This window comes from Paramormyrops kingsleyae, chromosome 22 (genome assembly GCF_048594095.1).
Source record: "Paramormyrops kingsleyae isolate MSU_618 chromosome 22, PKINGS_0.4, whole genome shotgun sequence".
In the NCBI taxonomy this organism is placed as follows: Eukaryota; Metazoa; Chordata; class Actinopteri; order Osteoglossiformes; family Mormyridae; genus Paramormyrops; species Paramormyrops kingsleyae.
In genome coordinates, this window is record NC_132818.1 from 7,318,267 (window position 1) to 7,334,712 (window position 16,446).

General features: G+C 49.8%; 1 protein-coding gene across 9 annotated transcripts in view; it reads left to right on the forward strand.

The window, feature by feature from the left end:
- The window catches only part of cep112 (centrosomal protein 112), a 41,790-nt gene that overhangs the window by 15,890 nt on the left and 9,454 nt on the right, over positions 1–16,446 (forward strand). For all 9 annotated transcript variants that reach the window (XM_072705035.1, XM_023810767.2, XM_072705038.1 and 6 more), the window contains 6 exons: positions 130–265; positions 369–476; positions 2,137–2,319; positions 9,190–9,420; positions 14,211–14,273; positions 15,781–15,909. In XM_072705035.1, coding sequence (XP_072561136.1) covers positions 130–265; positions 369–476; positions 2,137–2,319; positions 9,190–9,420; positions 14,211–14,273; positions 15,781–15,909 — 850 coding nt within the window. The remainder of the gene's footprint in view (positions 1–129; positions 266–368; positions 477–2,136; positions 2,320–9,189; positions 9,421–14,210; positions 14,274–15,780; positions 15,910–16,446) is intronic.

A 16,446-nucleotide genomic window follows, 5' to 3' on the forward strand; every position in this document is an offset into this window, starting at 1 on the left:
ATTTAGTCCGACTGTATTTCCTGTTATTGTTGCTGGCTGTTTAGCAGAGCCATAAAAAGGCAATTAAATGGTGGGGAGTGCAGTTTTTTAATGGCTGCGCCCCCTGTTGCCCAACACTGTGTGTTACAGGGAGAAAGAGGAGCAGCTGTTGCAGGTGTGGGAGAGGCAGAGGCAGCAGGCCCTGCAGGCAGAGGAAGCCCTGGAGCAGCTGAAGAGGCAGGCGGAGCTGAGCTCGGAAAAGGCCTACGCGGACATGAGGCAGCAGGTTGGTGGGGGGCGGGGGGGTCGAGGGGGGGGTCAGGAGGGCCCACTGTGATGAACAGTCACCATGGAGAGCAAGCAACTCCCGTCAACTTGCCGCCCGTCAGATGGAGGAGGTGGAGGCCGACCTGGGCCGCTGCAGAGCGCTCCGAGAGAAGCAGGCCGGGGAGTTCGCCTGTCAGCAGGAGGAGCTCAAGCAGAGATACGACTCGCAGGTCTGTGTGTGTCTGTCTGTCTGTATAAGTGTGTGTGTGTGTGTGTGTGTCTGCATGTGCCTGTGTCTCGTCATAATTTGTGTCACCAGTCTGTCTGCTTCTGTCGGTCTCACTTTACTCTTCAAACAAAATCATCCATAAATTAACCCATCAGTGTATTTGCTCACTCATGCACTCTGTCATGTAACAAAATGACAGGTTCATTGGTAACAAGACAAGAACGTTTTCCCATTTTTTTTTCCTCCCACGTATATCAAACTACCTTCATCTGGCCCCATCTGACAAAAGGTAGAGAAAGACTGATAATGATATCCAGGCCGGGGGCCTCAGCGCGGCCTTGAGCGCGATGCCTGAACCTCAGCCATCGCTTCCTGTTACGGATCACTTCCTGTTTCGGATCACTTCCTGTTCGGGGAGTTCAGGGCAGCGGCTGTCTATCCAGGAGGTCGGTGTCAGCTTCCCCGTGCGCCTCGGTGCTCTGTGGCACGGCGCCGTTTCACCTGAAAGTTTATCTGCTGATCATCCTAACCAGATAATCCTGAGGATGGTCGGCATCCCTTTCATTTTAGGGTATTCAGTAACAATCCTCTGTAGCTGGATTTGCTGCTGTTCTCCTTGCTTTGCCCATTCATCCCCGAAACCATGGCGGTGTCAGCTTCCCTCGAAGCCCTGTGCATGAATAACACGCCATCGTCTTGAAAATGTGTTGGTTACAGAGCATAAGGTGTTAAACTTCAGGTCCATTGGACAGTCGCTGACAAACCAGCTCAGTATATTTTTGTTATGCGTAGATATACATGCCTGTGATGCATATGCGTGTTTACAAGCTACTCCTTGCCTGACCTGTCGTTGGTGGCTTGGGGGTGTTTGGCGTGGGGGGGGAGGGGCAGGGCTTTACCCCAACTGGAGGCTCTTTGGGCTGTTTGGAGAAGCGACTGCTGAGAGTGATGCCCCCCCCATCCATCTCAGAGAGCCCCATTGACCACCTGCCACCCTCAGCACGCAGCAGGTAGGGTGCCGCAGGCAACAATGGCGGGAGGATTAGCGTCAAAGGCCCGGCGAGGCGGCCCCCCCCCTTCAGCCAGAGTCCCCCTCCCCGGGCCCGAGTCGCGTCGGCGTGCCTCGGCCTCGCTGTGCCTCGGCCTCGCTGTGCCTCGACCTCGCTGTGCCGCCGTCACTGAGTCGCGGCCTCGCTGTGCCTCGGCCTCGCTGAGAGGAGAACAATACAGGTGAAGGACGAGGGTTTAGTAGACTTGTATATGGAGATGCATAAAGGATTCATTGGGAGAAGAATTCCGGTGGCATTCCTGCTCAGTAAGAGCGTAAAAGAGTGAATGAGGGTGGCCCTTGTTTGGGGGCAGAAAGCCTCCCCCCCATGCCATGGTCTAAGGATACGGCACTGTGTGAAATATTAGATAGGGAAGCTTTGATGCCCTTTAGCAGTGATTGTTCTCTCTGCTGAAGTTTGACGAATCAACCAAAAGGAACTATTGGCGGAAAATTGTTCCGTCGTCATGTTATATTTTGGAGGGGGGGGGGGAGACCTGAACTTTATTCTGTGGGCAATGGGCAAGTTGTCATGACGACGGGGGGACGTTCTGCTGATGAAGTCTCGCTCTCCCCTCTACCCCCCTTCCCCCCCCCCACGTCGTCCAATCAGATCGCGGAGCTGAAGCTGCAACGTGAGCAGGAGAGGACGCACCTCTTCCAGCAGCACAACGGCGAGAAGGACAGCCTGGTCCAGGACCACCAGCGGGAGATGGCCGACCTACAGGAGCGCTCCAAGGCAGCCATCCTGCAGCGTGAGGCGCAGACCCTGGAGTTAAGGAAGCGGGACAGCGAGGTAGGGGGCCGCCGGCACCTCCCGCGCCACTCATGGTCTGCTTGGCCGCCACGTCTTGTTTTCCCAAAATGCACGGTGCGTTCGGGACAGTATCCTATATGTTGCGTTGCATGAAGAGTAAAGGAATTTTTTTTTCCAATTTTATATATTTATGCCCATTTTCTGTTAGCAGAGACCCTTAAATACAACTCAAAATCATTGAAAAGAATTTCAGAAGAAATTAAAACTAACAATTTTTTCAACACTTTTATATTTTTGATCGAATTTAAGACAATACATTCTTTTCAGGCAGAAATGCTACTGGTTTCCAGTTGCAGGCTAAAGCCATCCCCTTGCATTGTTCTGTGGGTCTTTTATTCTTGACCCAGTTCTGTGGGCTGCCCCAGCTGGGCTGGAACCGAACCCGTGGGGTGCCGGCTTAGGCATGGGATGGCTGCCTGGGCCCCCCCCCCGCCCCCCCAAACTCCGGGCTTTCTCTCTGCTCCGCGGGCGTCCAGCGCCAATCTCGCCACCATCGCCCCTACGAAGAGCGGCGTGCTCGCGCACCCGTCGGCAGTCCCAGGGAACCCGTGATCACATCACGTCCGTCCAGCGGCACCATAAATTCCTTTCTCGATTTCCTTGACAACGACCAAGTTGCGTAAACACCTGCTCTCTGTGTTTATTCATTAATTTGCTTGTTTACTCTCTGGTGTTCCTGCCGCAGTCCATAGAGGACGTCACGTTTTTCCAGCACCTGAAATTTATGGGACTGTTATATCCCCAAACCCACCCCCTCCCACTGAAGGTAGCCGTGGTCCCCAGAGGGAGTTGGGCCTTTGGACTTTTTCCACTCTTGGATGACATGCGGTCGGCATGGAAACGCATCTTTTGTCGCCTCCTGGTTGGAGAGCAGCAGACGGGGTCCTGGGCAATAGGTCAGGGGATAAGGCAGAGTGACAGCGTCCCTCACCATTCCTGATCATCTCGCTCAGTGTTAGCATGTGAGCGCACAGCTAATAGCCCGATAGCGGGTGCCTGTGCTGGTCCGACGGCTCTGCGTCTGGCTCATGCTCAGCTTCCAAAGATGTTTTCACACATACAGTATGAGTTTGAGTAACCCAGTGCCGATGGGGTCTTCATCTGAGCCCATACAGTGGGGCTGCATCTCGAGGCATCTTCTTCTTGGTCTTCTATCCAAAGGAGTAAACCAACAAAACCAGAATAAAATTACTTAAATGTTAGTGATAGCTGACGAATTAATTAATAACTAATGAAGGAGCAGTAGCCAGAGTGTGGCAGCCCTTGGCGTCTGACCGATCGATCTGTACATCCTGTGAGAGAGAGGGAAACGCGTGGATCCCCCAAGGAAGAGAAGAGCTTTTGGACGAAGCTGTCGCTAAGACTAGCCGCTGTCTGGGGCAACAATAACAACTGAATGGTGAATCCAGACAAACATTCAGTCAATGCAACAGCATCCATCTTTCATTCTGTGTTGCATCCACCAATCCATCCCGCAATCTTCCAGCCTCTTATCGAATTGACATGGTGAGGCTGGAGCCTATTCCAAGTCACGCAGGGTTGAGTACACTCTGGGTGGGATGGCAGTCCATTGTAGAGCTGTAGTTATTTTATCATCAGATATGGCTTCATGTTGTATGTTTTCATGGGTGGTGTGTAGTTCTGCAGGTTATGTGTTTTGGCTGGATCCAGAAGATCATGGCTTCAAACCCTTCAGCTGATAGTAGTAATAATCTTGCTACACTGTTGAGCTCTTGAGGAAGGAGCCAGTGCTCCAGAGAGCTTGAATGACAGAGCACTTCATTACCAAGCCTTATCTGGTTTGGCTGTCGTTGGACAAAAGCACTTTCCAAATAAAATGGAGGTGGGATGTAAATAAAATTGTTACTTAGAGGCTGTATTTGTTTCCAGTTTTTGCCCCCCCCCCCCCGATCAGTAATTTACTGTCTTCCTCATCACCATCTTTTGACACATCTTTGCCCACTTTATTCATATACGTGTGCATTTGCTTAATTTGAAGTAGCCTGCAATTGCTGTCCCTTGAAAGGCTACAAACCAGTACCTTCCCAGCTCTTGAATCAGCAGTTTTCCATTGTCCTGGATCCATAACTGCACGACGACCCCCCCCCCCCCCCCCCCCAATCTGATGAACTCCAGACGGATCTGTAGTCCATGAGAGAGAACAGACTCCCCTCGGGTAGCACCCTGGCACTCGAGAAAGGGAAGGAGAGTGAGACAGACAGGCTGACATACTGGAGATGTGCAATGAAAGACCTCAGGTATACAGTAATTGCCTGGAGTCTGCCAAGTGACTGGGTAAAGGCAAGTTGTGAAATACTTCAAATCTCTTGCAGCAGCCGAATAAATGATGAGTGCATTTGACGATCACTTATTTAAAAACGGTGTCAGATAATCAGTACTCACAGGCTGTGTTTTCAGAAAGCGAAATATTTACTTTTAATTCTGTTGAGAGGCTTGTTAAGTTGAATTCCATCCTTTGAAATATTACATATAAGAAAACACAGCATTCTCAAAGAGGACGTTCCGGCCCAAAAGTATGAAAACAAGCACTTAATTCCGGGAATGGTAATAATCGTTTTACTGGAATTTCTTTTCGCAACGTCAATATTTTTGAGGATTCAAAGCCAATAGGCCTTTGAAGTGAACAGAGAATATTCAAAGGCATTAAGATGTTGCATGCAAGGCGTCTTTCAAACCCTGTCAACAGTAAGTACTAAAAAAACAATACCGCTAAATGTATTGGTCTGAGGCACAGCATCCAGAACCGGCTCGGACCCACATGGGAAGCACCCAGCTCCGACGAGACACTTCAGTGTCTTGGTGAAGATGAGTAAGAGTCTGCTCTTGCAGGCAGAATTCAGACTCACGCCTTGATGTGGGGAGTCATTGCGTGTTTAAAAAAAGAGGTTCTGGTTTAAGATTCAGAAAAACAACGAATGGGTCGTGCATACGATGCTGCCGTGTAATCTGGGTCCTTTCATTAGTCCCACTCTAGCGGGCAATGCCAGAACCGACTTTGCATCCACTCCTGCTTTGTCATCTTTCAAAAACACGCTCAACCGTCTCTCTGTAGCACGTTGTCGTCAGTTGTCAATATTTTATTGGTGCCCTGCTTGTGAATGGAAGAAGCCTCCCATTGGGTGCTTCCACTCTTCGCCTGGCTCCAGGTTTAGTCTGATTGGTTGGCCTGTCACTTCCCTCTCAGTGCTGGCCAATGGCTGCTGAACTTGTCTGCGGGGGGCGGGTGCCATAGAGTCCAGCTGTGGTACTGACGCCACGATGTCGGCCCTGAGGCGCGCGATTTCTCCACCGTCTCCTTTTTAGATGGGAGATTAGATTGAGGGTTTCGCGTTTGTCAGGCGGGGGGAGGCGAAGACCGAACGCTTCACCCTCGGAAACATAGCTGTCCACACTCAGGCCGCTCTGCTGCGGCTGTCTGTCGCGATCTCTTTATATCGGACTCCAGCTTTTGCCCAGTCCTCAGCCTCCTCTCATTGGCTCAGCTGCCGGTTTCATGTTCTGCCAGCGGCATCGCGGCTGCCGTGCCGGGATTCGGATGTAAAAGACCTGGCAGCTTGACGCACGTCTGACAAGGTGACGCTTTTGGCGTAAACAAGCGTGCAGATAGATCGTCTCCTGTTCCAGTCACCGTTCCTGTGAACGGGCTTCAATCAAACAGCACAGAGCAATGTTACCCACCTCATGCCAAATACGCGTCTTAAGAAACCAAGCAGTGCTCCTCTCTCAAATCAAGCATGTCTGTCTGGTTCAGTTTTTGACCTGGTGGGTGGCACCATCTCCTCAACATTTGGGGTTTGGGGGTTCCCATCTCACCGCTGTTCTCCTTGTGCACCATGGATTTATTTTGGGTACTTCGGTTCCTCCCGCAGTCTGAAGGCATGCAGTTAGGATAATTGGCGTCTGTAAGTCGCCCATAGTGTTCGTACTCTGTGATGGGGCAGCATCCTGTCCAAAGGCTGCCCCTGCTCTGTGTGGCCTTGGATAGGCTCCAGGTTACCCCCCACCCCCACCACCATGACCCAGCCCAGGATAAGCGCTTGAAAGATGAATGGATGTTTTGCACTTAGTTATTGTGGAATTTTATAACGCTTTTTTGAACTTGATCCACAGAAAAATGTTGTGTTTCAATTGTGTCATGCATTGATTGTCCTGTTTTCAGTTTTTACTGATGTCTGATGGTATATAGAATTGCAACTTATTTGTCAGTCTAGTTATTAATAGCCTGATCAAACAAGTGGCATTTTGTCCATAAGCCCGATCTCATGTCGGCGCTCCTGACCTGTGTACTTCAGCCACTGGAAGTCTGTGGCTAAGAATGATCGTCTCTCATCATATACCACGTTCGTTACAGAATCGCAGATTCTGAGCGCCTCTCACCTACTCTTTCCCTGGCACTTCATTTTCCCTCCAAAAACATGTTATTCCGTACGCTGTGACGGGCGTCATTTGGGCCTAAAATAGCCAGGGCGGGGGGGCCTGCATTGTTAGAGGACACGGCACTGACGGGCTCTTCTCCCGTTATGGTTTGCGATGAGACGACAGCGAGAGATTGCTTCTCCAAAGCCAGTAATTAAGAGAATGAAAGACTCTGCAAGGCTGCTGCCGGAGATTATGGTTCTTTCCAGATATATATATATATTTTCACTCTTTAACGAACTGTCATGACAAAACAGCAGACACCAGTGGCAGAGCGCGTCTACCTTCCATCTTTTTCTCGCTCAAGCCAGCAGTGTGTCGCCTCCCCGAGCACCTGAAGCTGTCCTGTCCCATCAAAGGGCACATTAACAATGAGGAGGAAAAGGAACAAACAGGATGAAGCAATGGCCAGTAGGAGCAGACCACCAGGGAGATGCCTACTGGTCCCTCTGCCTTTTTCTAGCTGCTCAATAAAGAACAGTTGGGGCTTTGGATCTCCACGGCGGCACGGACCAGGTGCCACGCATCATTGGGGAATAAACCCGGGCCGGTGTCTTAGAAGCGGGGACGTGTGGCCGCACCCCACGGGTCACGTGAATTCCTGACCGTGCGCGGCGCCGCTTGAAGCGTGACAGTCGATGCCGGTGGGCTCTTCGAGGGCATGGTGGTTCCTCGGCCACTATGGGGAGGAGGAGGACTGGACAGATACGGGGCTCCTGAGGCCGATGCCCATGACCGGTGGTCTGCCCCCCAAGTCCCGCTTTAAAAAGAGAACCACGGATCTCAGGTGCAGCTCGTCAGGATAGGAAAGCAACACATGAACCAGAGTTATATGTTTCTCTTACGCTGGATCTTGACACCAGCCTCAATAATTTAATTGAGTTGTATATGAGACCCAAGTGTATCTTCTGCAGCTGACTGGATGCTTTGCGATTAGCCGTTTACTTTGGTGATCAGTGTTTCTCTGTGTGCTGTGCAGCAGTAGCGATGTCTGTCTGTCTGTCTGTCAGGCAGACATGGTGGCCCTGAGGACTGATCGTTAGTGTGCTATATTAGCTGATTAACTGCATTTATCTACCTGGCACTTTTGTCCAAAGAGGACATTCAAACAAAACTTGATAATTCATCTTGAGCATTACAGCTGTCAAGGAGCCAACTGGGTTATGTGCCGCTAGACCGAGCTTCCAGTGAGTCACCAGTAGCCAGTGAGAGTTCGTACTGGAAATGGAGCTGTACGTTACATTACACAACAGTATGAGAACCCGTATTTCAGCTTTTCCTGCATGTTCCTGGAAAAGATGGGTCTTGAGGCGGTTCCTGAAGCTTGATAAGAATTCCAGTGCCACAATCTAGGAAGGACACATCTAGAGTGGGACTAATTTTCATATGGTGGAGAGATCACCAGGTGGCTGAGAAGTCGTGGCAGGATTGAGCGTAGAGAGATCACCAGGTGGCTGAGAAGTCATGGCAGAATTGAGCGTAGAGAGATCATCAGGTGGCTGAGAAGTCGTGGCAGGATTGAGCGTAGAGAGATCACCAGGTGGCTGAGAAGTCGTGGCAGGATTTAGCGTAGCTCTTGAGTTTGTGGAAACGTGTTTCAGCCTAACAGCTTTGAAGGTCAGCATCGAGTACTCAGACTTGCTCCTATAGGGAACAGAGACGAGGCTGACTAAATGCTAGGCGTGCTGCTACATTTTGAATCATCTAAATGCTGCTGTAGGCCAGTCACCTCATGACTAGACATGACGTAGGACAAGCAGCAGAGCTGCATGTTCTGAGAAATAAGGTCAGAGTTTTCTACTGTTATGCAGAGTGAATCTGCAAGATCAGGAGAAAGCCGCAGTGTGGCCAGCAAAGGACTGAAGGTCATCTATCATTATCCCCCTGTTCCTGGGTGACCTTGAAGGAGATTACGTCAAGGGCCCAAGCTATGCAGTGATGTCATGGTGAATGGCAGGATTGGCAGAGAAGACGAGGAGCCCCATCTGTGAGAGGTTCAGCTGGAGGTGATGAACCCTCATCTGGGCCGCGATGTCAGAAATTCATGTAGAACGGGGGCTATTCAAATCACGGCCCTCAAGGTCCGAGCCCTGCTGATTTTCCATCCTTCCTTTACCTGTGAGCTGGGTATGAAGCCTCTGACCAATCAGAATCAGTCATTATTAAACCAACTACATGGGAGATTTGAAAACAAGGCCTGGATTTGGATTCAAGGTCCAGATTTGAAGAAATCTCAGGGATCTTTTTGTTTTATTGCTGCTGCTTTTGTTGTTTTATTTATGTGGTATGTTTGTGAAAAAGCTATAAAAAACGAGAATCAAATGTCTGCTGAATACCCTCTAGTGTGGGTCTGGTTACTTGTCTGTCTCACTAACCGCTGCTCCCCCTGCTGGCGGTACATCGCCGCTACAGAACCTGATGGCCCTGGAGACTCAGGTGCAGACCCTGCGTGAGGAGCTGCGGCAGGCTCATGCACAGAGGAAGCAGCAGCTGCTGGAGCTGGGCCTGCAGCGAGAGGAGGAGCGGAAGAGAGCCGCCCGCGACATGGAGGCCGTGCTGAGTCGCCTGCGCGCCGAGGCCGACCGCGTCCACCTCGACCTGGAGAGGACCCACGCCGCCGGAAAGGAGCTGGCTGCGGAGAAGGTGAGCTGTGACTAAGTGCCCGTTCCAGGCCAGGGCAGCACTGACCGCTCTGGCCTGGGGTTTAAAATCACTTTAAGACCACTTTGCTAATCTGGTCGTTTGTTGATTTAATTGATATTTGATTTCACCAGAATCCATCAGCTGAAGAAAAGTCTTTTGAGACTGAAATACTGTCTCTGTAGTCAGCAGAGTGTTAGAAGTCGCTGCCAAACTTTTTTTTAGTATATTTATGGGTCTTGTTGCAAGGGGAGAGAAATCCACTTAATCCACAAGGAGGATGTTTGAAGTGACTGGAAGGAAAGTGATTATGGTAGGAGATGATTCTTGTGGTCGGTCCGTCTAATCTGTGAGCCAATCCCAATGAAGGTGGACAGGGAAAGCGGTAGAGAAACTGGCCCGGGGGGGAGGGGTCATTCTCACTGCTGATCCATCAATAGCTGGCATGTGGATGAAAAGCCTTTTCGGTTTCTTGGACAGTGTAAGAGCAAAAAGCGTTTAGCTAGTTAGCAGTTAGTTTGTTAGCAGCATATACTGCTATCGTAACTCTGCTCATACGTCCCTTACGGGGACCTCGACAGAGGCCTCAAAAAGAGCTTCCATGTGACTTTTTTAGACTGCATTGGGGGGGATATTGATCTCGTCCAGGCATCTGATTATAAGTTATCTTTCTTCTGCTAGCACACACCCAACTTACACTGGCAACATTTAGGATACGCAGAAACCCAGCATGCTTGTACAAGCGTTTCCTGTTTAAACCGGTAATGCAAGCATCATGCAATTCAGTTTTATACCTCCCATAGCTTTTTAAACTCTGGTGCAGCCTTCAGACTTCAAATACTTTCTTGCTACAAGCTGTGGTTTAATGTGACCTTATTTATGCTACAAATGCACTTCTTGCAGCATGGAATTCCAAGTATGTGTCTATAAAATGGGTTGGAGTTCCGGCAGGTGTGATCAGGCTGGACCATATGATCTGAAGCCATATAAGAGGCAGTGGGTTTTGTTCACGGACTTGGGAAAGGCTGGCAGAGGTTCTGCTCGCCCTTTGGCTTCAGAGCTCTACCATGACACACCTCAAAGATTAGCGCTTCCGTCAACGTCTTTTCTGTGACGGCACTGAAGGTTTTTGCCCTGTTGAGGGCCAGCATAGTCTTTTGCAATTGTAGGGCAACACGGCACATAATCAGTCAGCGACTTGTAAAAGAATGGTGTTACATGGGCATGTTTATCACTCATCAATCCACACAAAAGTGATCGGGGTTAGCAGTCTGCAGTTTTGAGCACCGTTATAACAGGCATTGCTGCGTAATATGTGAATTAATTTCAGTTGAGGTAAGACGAGAGTGGCTTAGATGGGCTACTTTCAATTTAGATAATCTAATTTAGCAAACTCTGGAATAGCTGTGGTGTCTGCTTTGTCTCTTATTAGAGTTGTTTGCTGGTGTCTCTCTCCCTTTGCCGTGAGATTAGCTCTGTAGAAACCAAAACAGTTTACGCAGATGATTGCGTACATCAGCACCGCGGTATCTGCCCAGTCCAGGTAGCAGAAACACAATCCGCGTTGTCCTGGTTTGGCCTCATTCTCATTTGGCATGACGGACGAAAATGCTGTGCCGATGGTGGAGGTTTCACATGGGCGCCGGCTGTTCCTGGCCATTCCCCATCTGCCCCCTAGCTAAGGGCCCTGGGGAACTCCCCTAGATGAAAGGGGTACTTACCCCCCACCACCATCAAAGACAATGATCCGCCCCACCCTCCCTCGACCCAGCAAGGGCATCTAATAAAGGCCAAAAGGTTTATGATCAGAGGCGACAAAGCCTCAACATTGGCAGTTCCCCTTAAATGCTTCAGTCTGCTGGCCTCGTGAGGAGAGCCCCTTCTAACCGATTCTGGCAGCTTCTGCCATTCCCCATAATCCCGTTCACCTGGATGCAGAAGGTCAAAGAGCCAAAGCCGCGACTGCAGGCTCGAGAATGAATGTCCGCCCTGTTCCCCCCCCTACATACGGAGCCGCACTGCAGGCAGCGGTGGCAGATGCTCGCCCCTCCTCTGAGCGTGGGGATCGCCATGGCAACCCCGCGCACCACATGCCACAGACGTGCGTGTTTTTACGTGTCCAAGCGCTGGGAAAGGCGGCGGTAACAAAGAGACGGCGAGGAGGAGGAGAAGCGGGGGCTGGCTGGGGGCACTTTGTTAAGTGGCAGCAGCTGGCCGTGTTTCCTCCGTCTGTAGCGGGGGCCCCTGGCGATGGGCCACAGTCGTGGGCCACCATACATCAGACTGTGCCTGAACTGTTGCCCAACTGCCGCTGCTCATTGTTGTTACTCTCCTCCTAAACCAGTGGACCTGCAGTCAGTCCACACTCCCTCCCAGCTTCCCCATGTATTCCTAATGAATACACTTGATAGCCACAGCTAATGCCTGTAGGCGTAGCCTAATGGACACGAGTCACATCTACTGCTAATGCCTGGAGCGTATGCTAATGCACATGAGTCACATCTACTGCTAATGCCTGTAGGCGTAACCTAATGGACACGAGTCACATCTACTGCTAATGCCTGTAGGCGTAACCTAATGGACACGAGTCATATCTACTGCTAATGCCTGTAGGCGTAGCCTAATGGACACGAGTCACATCTACTGCTAATGCCTGGAGCATATGCTAATGGACAGGAGTCACATCTACTGCTAATGCCTGGAGCGTATGCTAATGGACAGGAGTCACATCTACTGCTAATGCCTGGAGCGTATGCTAATGGACAGGAGTCACATCTACTGCTAATGCCTGGAGCATATGCTAATGGACAGGAGTCACATCTACTGCTAATGCCTGGAGCGTATGCTAATGGCAATGCTCCTCGTCTGATGCAAACAGTTGTAGGTGTAGCCTAATGGACACATTCGGCCTCCACTACTAATGCCTGTAGGTGCAGCGTAATGGACAGACTCTCCTGATAAGGTCTGTAGGTGCTAGATGCTAACATGCTAAACCTTCCCTTAGTGATGTGGCACCATCGGGGGAATCCACTGGACAGCAGCAGTGGATGTCAGAGCTCAGTGCTGTTTTTCTGCAAACGAAACACCTGCTTAATAACCGTTTGTTTTGCCGCCAATAGCTTTTTGTTGTTGTTTTCAGTTTTTTTTTTGTTTTTCGAGTTACAAATTATTAGTTTCTGTCAGCCGCTTTCTGCCATTTAGAGATATAGTAAATCACATTATTTTTTCCGACACGGATTACACGGCGCCGTATGTGTTGGGGGGAGGTGGGGGAACAAAAAAAGATCAAAGTAGTTTGACAGTCACCTCTGAGCGCCAGAACAAGGGCTTCGCTCATTTGTAGAAAATCAGATTTGCACAGTCTGGCCTCGCGGACGGATGCGCCGATCTCTTCCCGGCTTCTCCTCCAAGATGAAAGTTGTCTCTTTTTTTTTTTTTTAAGTCAGGTTTATTTCTTTAATGAAAACTGCAGAAAGTGGCAGCATGAGCCTGCTTGTCTGCCGTATTTGCAGAGTTTCTCTTGCCTGTCTTCTCCATCTTCGCCACTCCGGCATTTAATGAATAACAAACGCGAATGCAGGATAAAGCTTGCGCCAACACATCCTGTCTCATTTTTGTCGTTTTCCATTCCTCCTTTTCTCTTTCTCTTCCACCCTATTATGACTGAATGGTGTTCTTGGCAAGGAGCTGGCTGTTCCCGAATTAAGCTGTACCTTTTCTTTGCCCTTGTGCCCACGGCCCTTTTCCCATTCCAGCAGGATTATTCCAGCCCTGTGCTGGAAACAGCCTCAGATGAGCCCCAACACAAACGTTTCTCTACATGTTGTGCAGCTGCCGGTATGGTCTGTCCTGGTGCAGCGTCTTGTCATCTTCCCGCGTCTCTCCCCGAAACGATCTGCGCACTGCCTTCCAGATGTGTATTGTACTGCTTTTTTTATTCCAGATGTCAGCTTTGGTCTTTTAGTTCTTTATACCACATTTGAGGCCTTCTCTCCTTTTGGGGAAGAGCTCTGGATTAAAGTAAAGATGTTCACTTTGTTCAGCAGCCAGCTTCTCATTTTTATCAAGCCTGTCTTCATAGTCTGACTGAAGGCTGCCAGTCAGAGAGCCTGGAGGACGATGCTGTTGTACCCTAACATCAGTTGGCTAGAAACAGATTCAAAAGCACCGGCTAAGCAGCTCAACACAGAGTTGAGCTTGATCTTTTCAGAGATTTCCCAAGTAGCACTAGCAAAGCTTAACCCTCTATTTCCTTTCCGGGGGGGGCGAGGGCTGGGGGTGCGGGAGCATATCGCCCCCCCGCATCTTGTCTGTTAACCGTAGCCTGAGTCGTACACACATGCTGGCACTGTTGATAAGAGGAACGTAAACAGAGCAAACGCGCACTTTGGCGTTTGCGATTCGTTTTCTCGTGCAGCCAGGCTACAAGGAAACGACACATTTCCATTGTTAGATTTGTGTTTTTTGAGTTATTCAGATACATATACATTTTTTTTTGTACCCTGCAAAAATATTTTCCTTTTTCTTTACAGAAGTCTGTTCTTCTCTTCAAATAATTGGCAACAGTGGTATTTCCCCCCCCCAAACCCCCCCCCGCCTTTCTTTTAAATGATGAATGGTTGGCGGCATATGAAAAGCGAGTTGGGGGGGATGGGGGGGCTGAGCCTGGCGCACAGCCAGTCTTCCTGGTGACGGCGCAGGCGGGGTCAGAGGTCACGTGTGAGCTGTCCACATGGGCGTTTTCATCGCTGTCGGCAGTTTATTTTATTTATTGATTTTTTTTGTCCTTTCAGAACAACAGCAGGCTGAAGCAGATGGAGAAGGAGTTCAGCCTGAAGCTGTCTAAATCAGCCCAGGTATTATTTTATTATTATTATTTTTATTAATTTATGCCCCCCCCCAAAGGATATTATCTGAAAGACCTGGAAAAACTTCAGAGGAAACCTCCCTTGCATTATGATTGTTATGTAGTAGGTCAAATTTTCCATATGTCTGGGATTTTACATGTTTCCAGCTTATGAATTGTGAAATTCTTGCTGAATTATTGCAATCTGGGTTTCTATCTCAACTGGGGCTTGAACCCGCAACCCGCACCAGTCGCACTTCCGGCCAGTTACTTCTCACCCGTCTGCATATTTACACGTGTGACCCAGCTTGGCACAAACCTTCAGCTTTATAGCTGATCTCCATTATGACAGATAGTTGTCCTCATCAGTGCCATCTCTACATCAGATAATCACTGTCATCAATGCCATCACTACATCAAATTATCGCTGTCATCAATGCCATCACTACATCAGATAATCACTGTCATCAGTGCCGTCACTACATCAGATAATCACTGTCATCAGTGCTGTCACTACATCAGATAATCACTGTCATCAGTGCTGTCACTACATCAGATAATCACTGTCATCAGTGCTGTCACTACATCAGATAATCACTGTCATCAATGCCATCACTACATCAGATAATCACTGTCATCAGTGTCATTTATTTTCTCTTCTGGTAAATATATATAGCTGATAAAGGTGATTCTATAAAGTTGGCTCTGTCTGCACGCTTTCCATTTCAGTGTTCACCACCAGCTCTGTCGGCCCGCTTTCCATTTCAGTGTTCACCACCAGCTCTGTCGGCCCGCTTTCCATTTCAGTGTTTACCACCAGCTCTGTCGGCCCGCTTTCCATTTCAGTGTTTACCACCAGCTCTGTCGGCCCGCTTTCCGTTTCAGTGTTTACCACCAGCTCTGTCGGCCCGCTTTCCGTTTCAGTGTTTACCACCAGCTCTGTCGGCCCGCTTTCCATTTCAGTGTTTACCACCAGCTCTGTCGGCCCGCTTTCCATTTCAGTGTTTACCACCAGCTCTGTCGGCCCGCTTTCCATTTCAGTGTTCACCACCAGCTCTGTCGGCCCGCTTTCCATTTCAGTGTTCACCACCAGCTCTGTCGGCCCGCTTTCCATTTCAGTGTTCACCACCAGCTCTGTCGGCCCGCTTTCCATTTCAGTGTTCACCACCAGCTCTGTCGACCCGCTTTCCATTTCAGTGTTCACCACCAGCTCTGTCGGCCCGCTTTCCATTTCAGTGTTCACCACCAGCTCTGTCGGCCCGCTTTCCATTTCAGTGTTCACCACCAGCTCTGTCGGCCCGCTTTCCATTTCAGTGTTCACCACCAGCTCTGTCGGCCCGCTTTCCATTTCAGTGTTCACCACCAGCTCTGTCGGCCCGCTTTCCATTTCAGTGTTCACCACCAGCTCTGTCGGCCCGCTTTCCATTTCAGTGTTCACCACCAGCTCTGTCGGCCCGCTTTCCATTTCAGTGTTCACCACCAGCTCTGTCAGACTAATGTCACACTTCCCTGCACAGGTGATCACAGACCTACAGGTCAGCTTACATGCAGCTCGAGAGGAGAGTCGACAGCTTCGCCAGGAGGCGGAGTCACGCTGGGAGGCAGAGAGGCAGATGCTCACCCGCAATGCAGACATCAACAGCAAGGTGGGGATACATTGTTACTCCACAGTTTTGTTTAAGCCATTTTCATTCCTGCAGACAACTTTGGAAAGTTTGTGGTATACAGTGGGTTATCTCTAAGCCAAATTAAAGCATTCTGAATCTAAATTTACAGTTTTGGAAAAACAAATCAGTTAAAAGCTGTTTTCTCTGCGTCCTGGCCATGATGCCTGTGAGTATAATAAGAATGAATGCCGGCATTATGCGCCTACATGGGCTGTTTCTAAGCCGGTTTCTGTCTACAGTCTAAACTTGTGATCTCCATGGCACAAGATCACACAGTTTCGGCCAGAATCCCCTCCAATCCAGGTCTAAGGATGCCAGCTTGAACAGCGTTTACTTTCATTTTTGCAGAGGAAATGCCACAAAATGTCTCATTTTCACCTCATTTCGGGAACCCGCCGCTGTTCGCCTGTGGCCTGCCCGCCGATGCCCACCCCCACCCCCAGCCCTCGCCCCCCCACCCCAGCCCTCTACTTTTAGGATCCACACCCTCGTCACAGTCGACTCTGAATCTGGGTT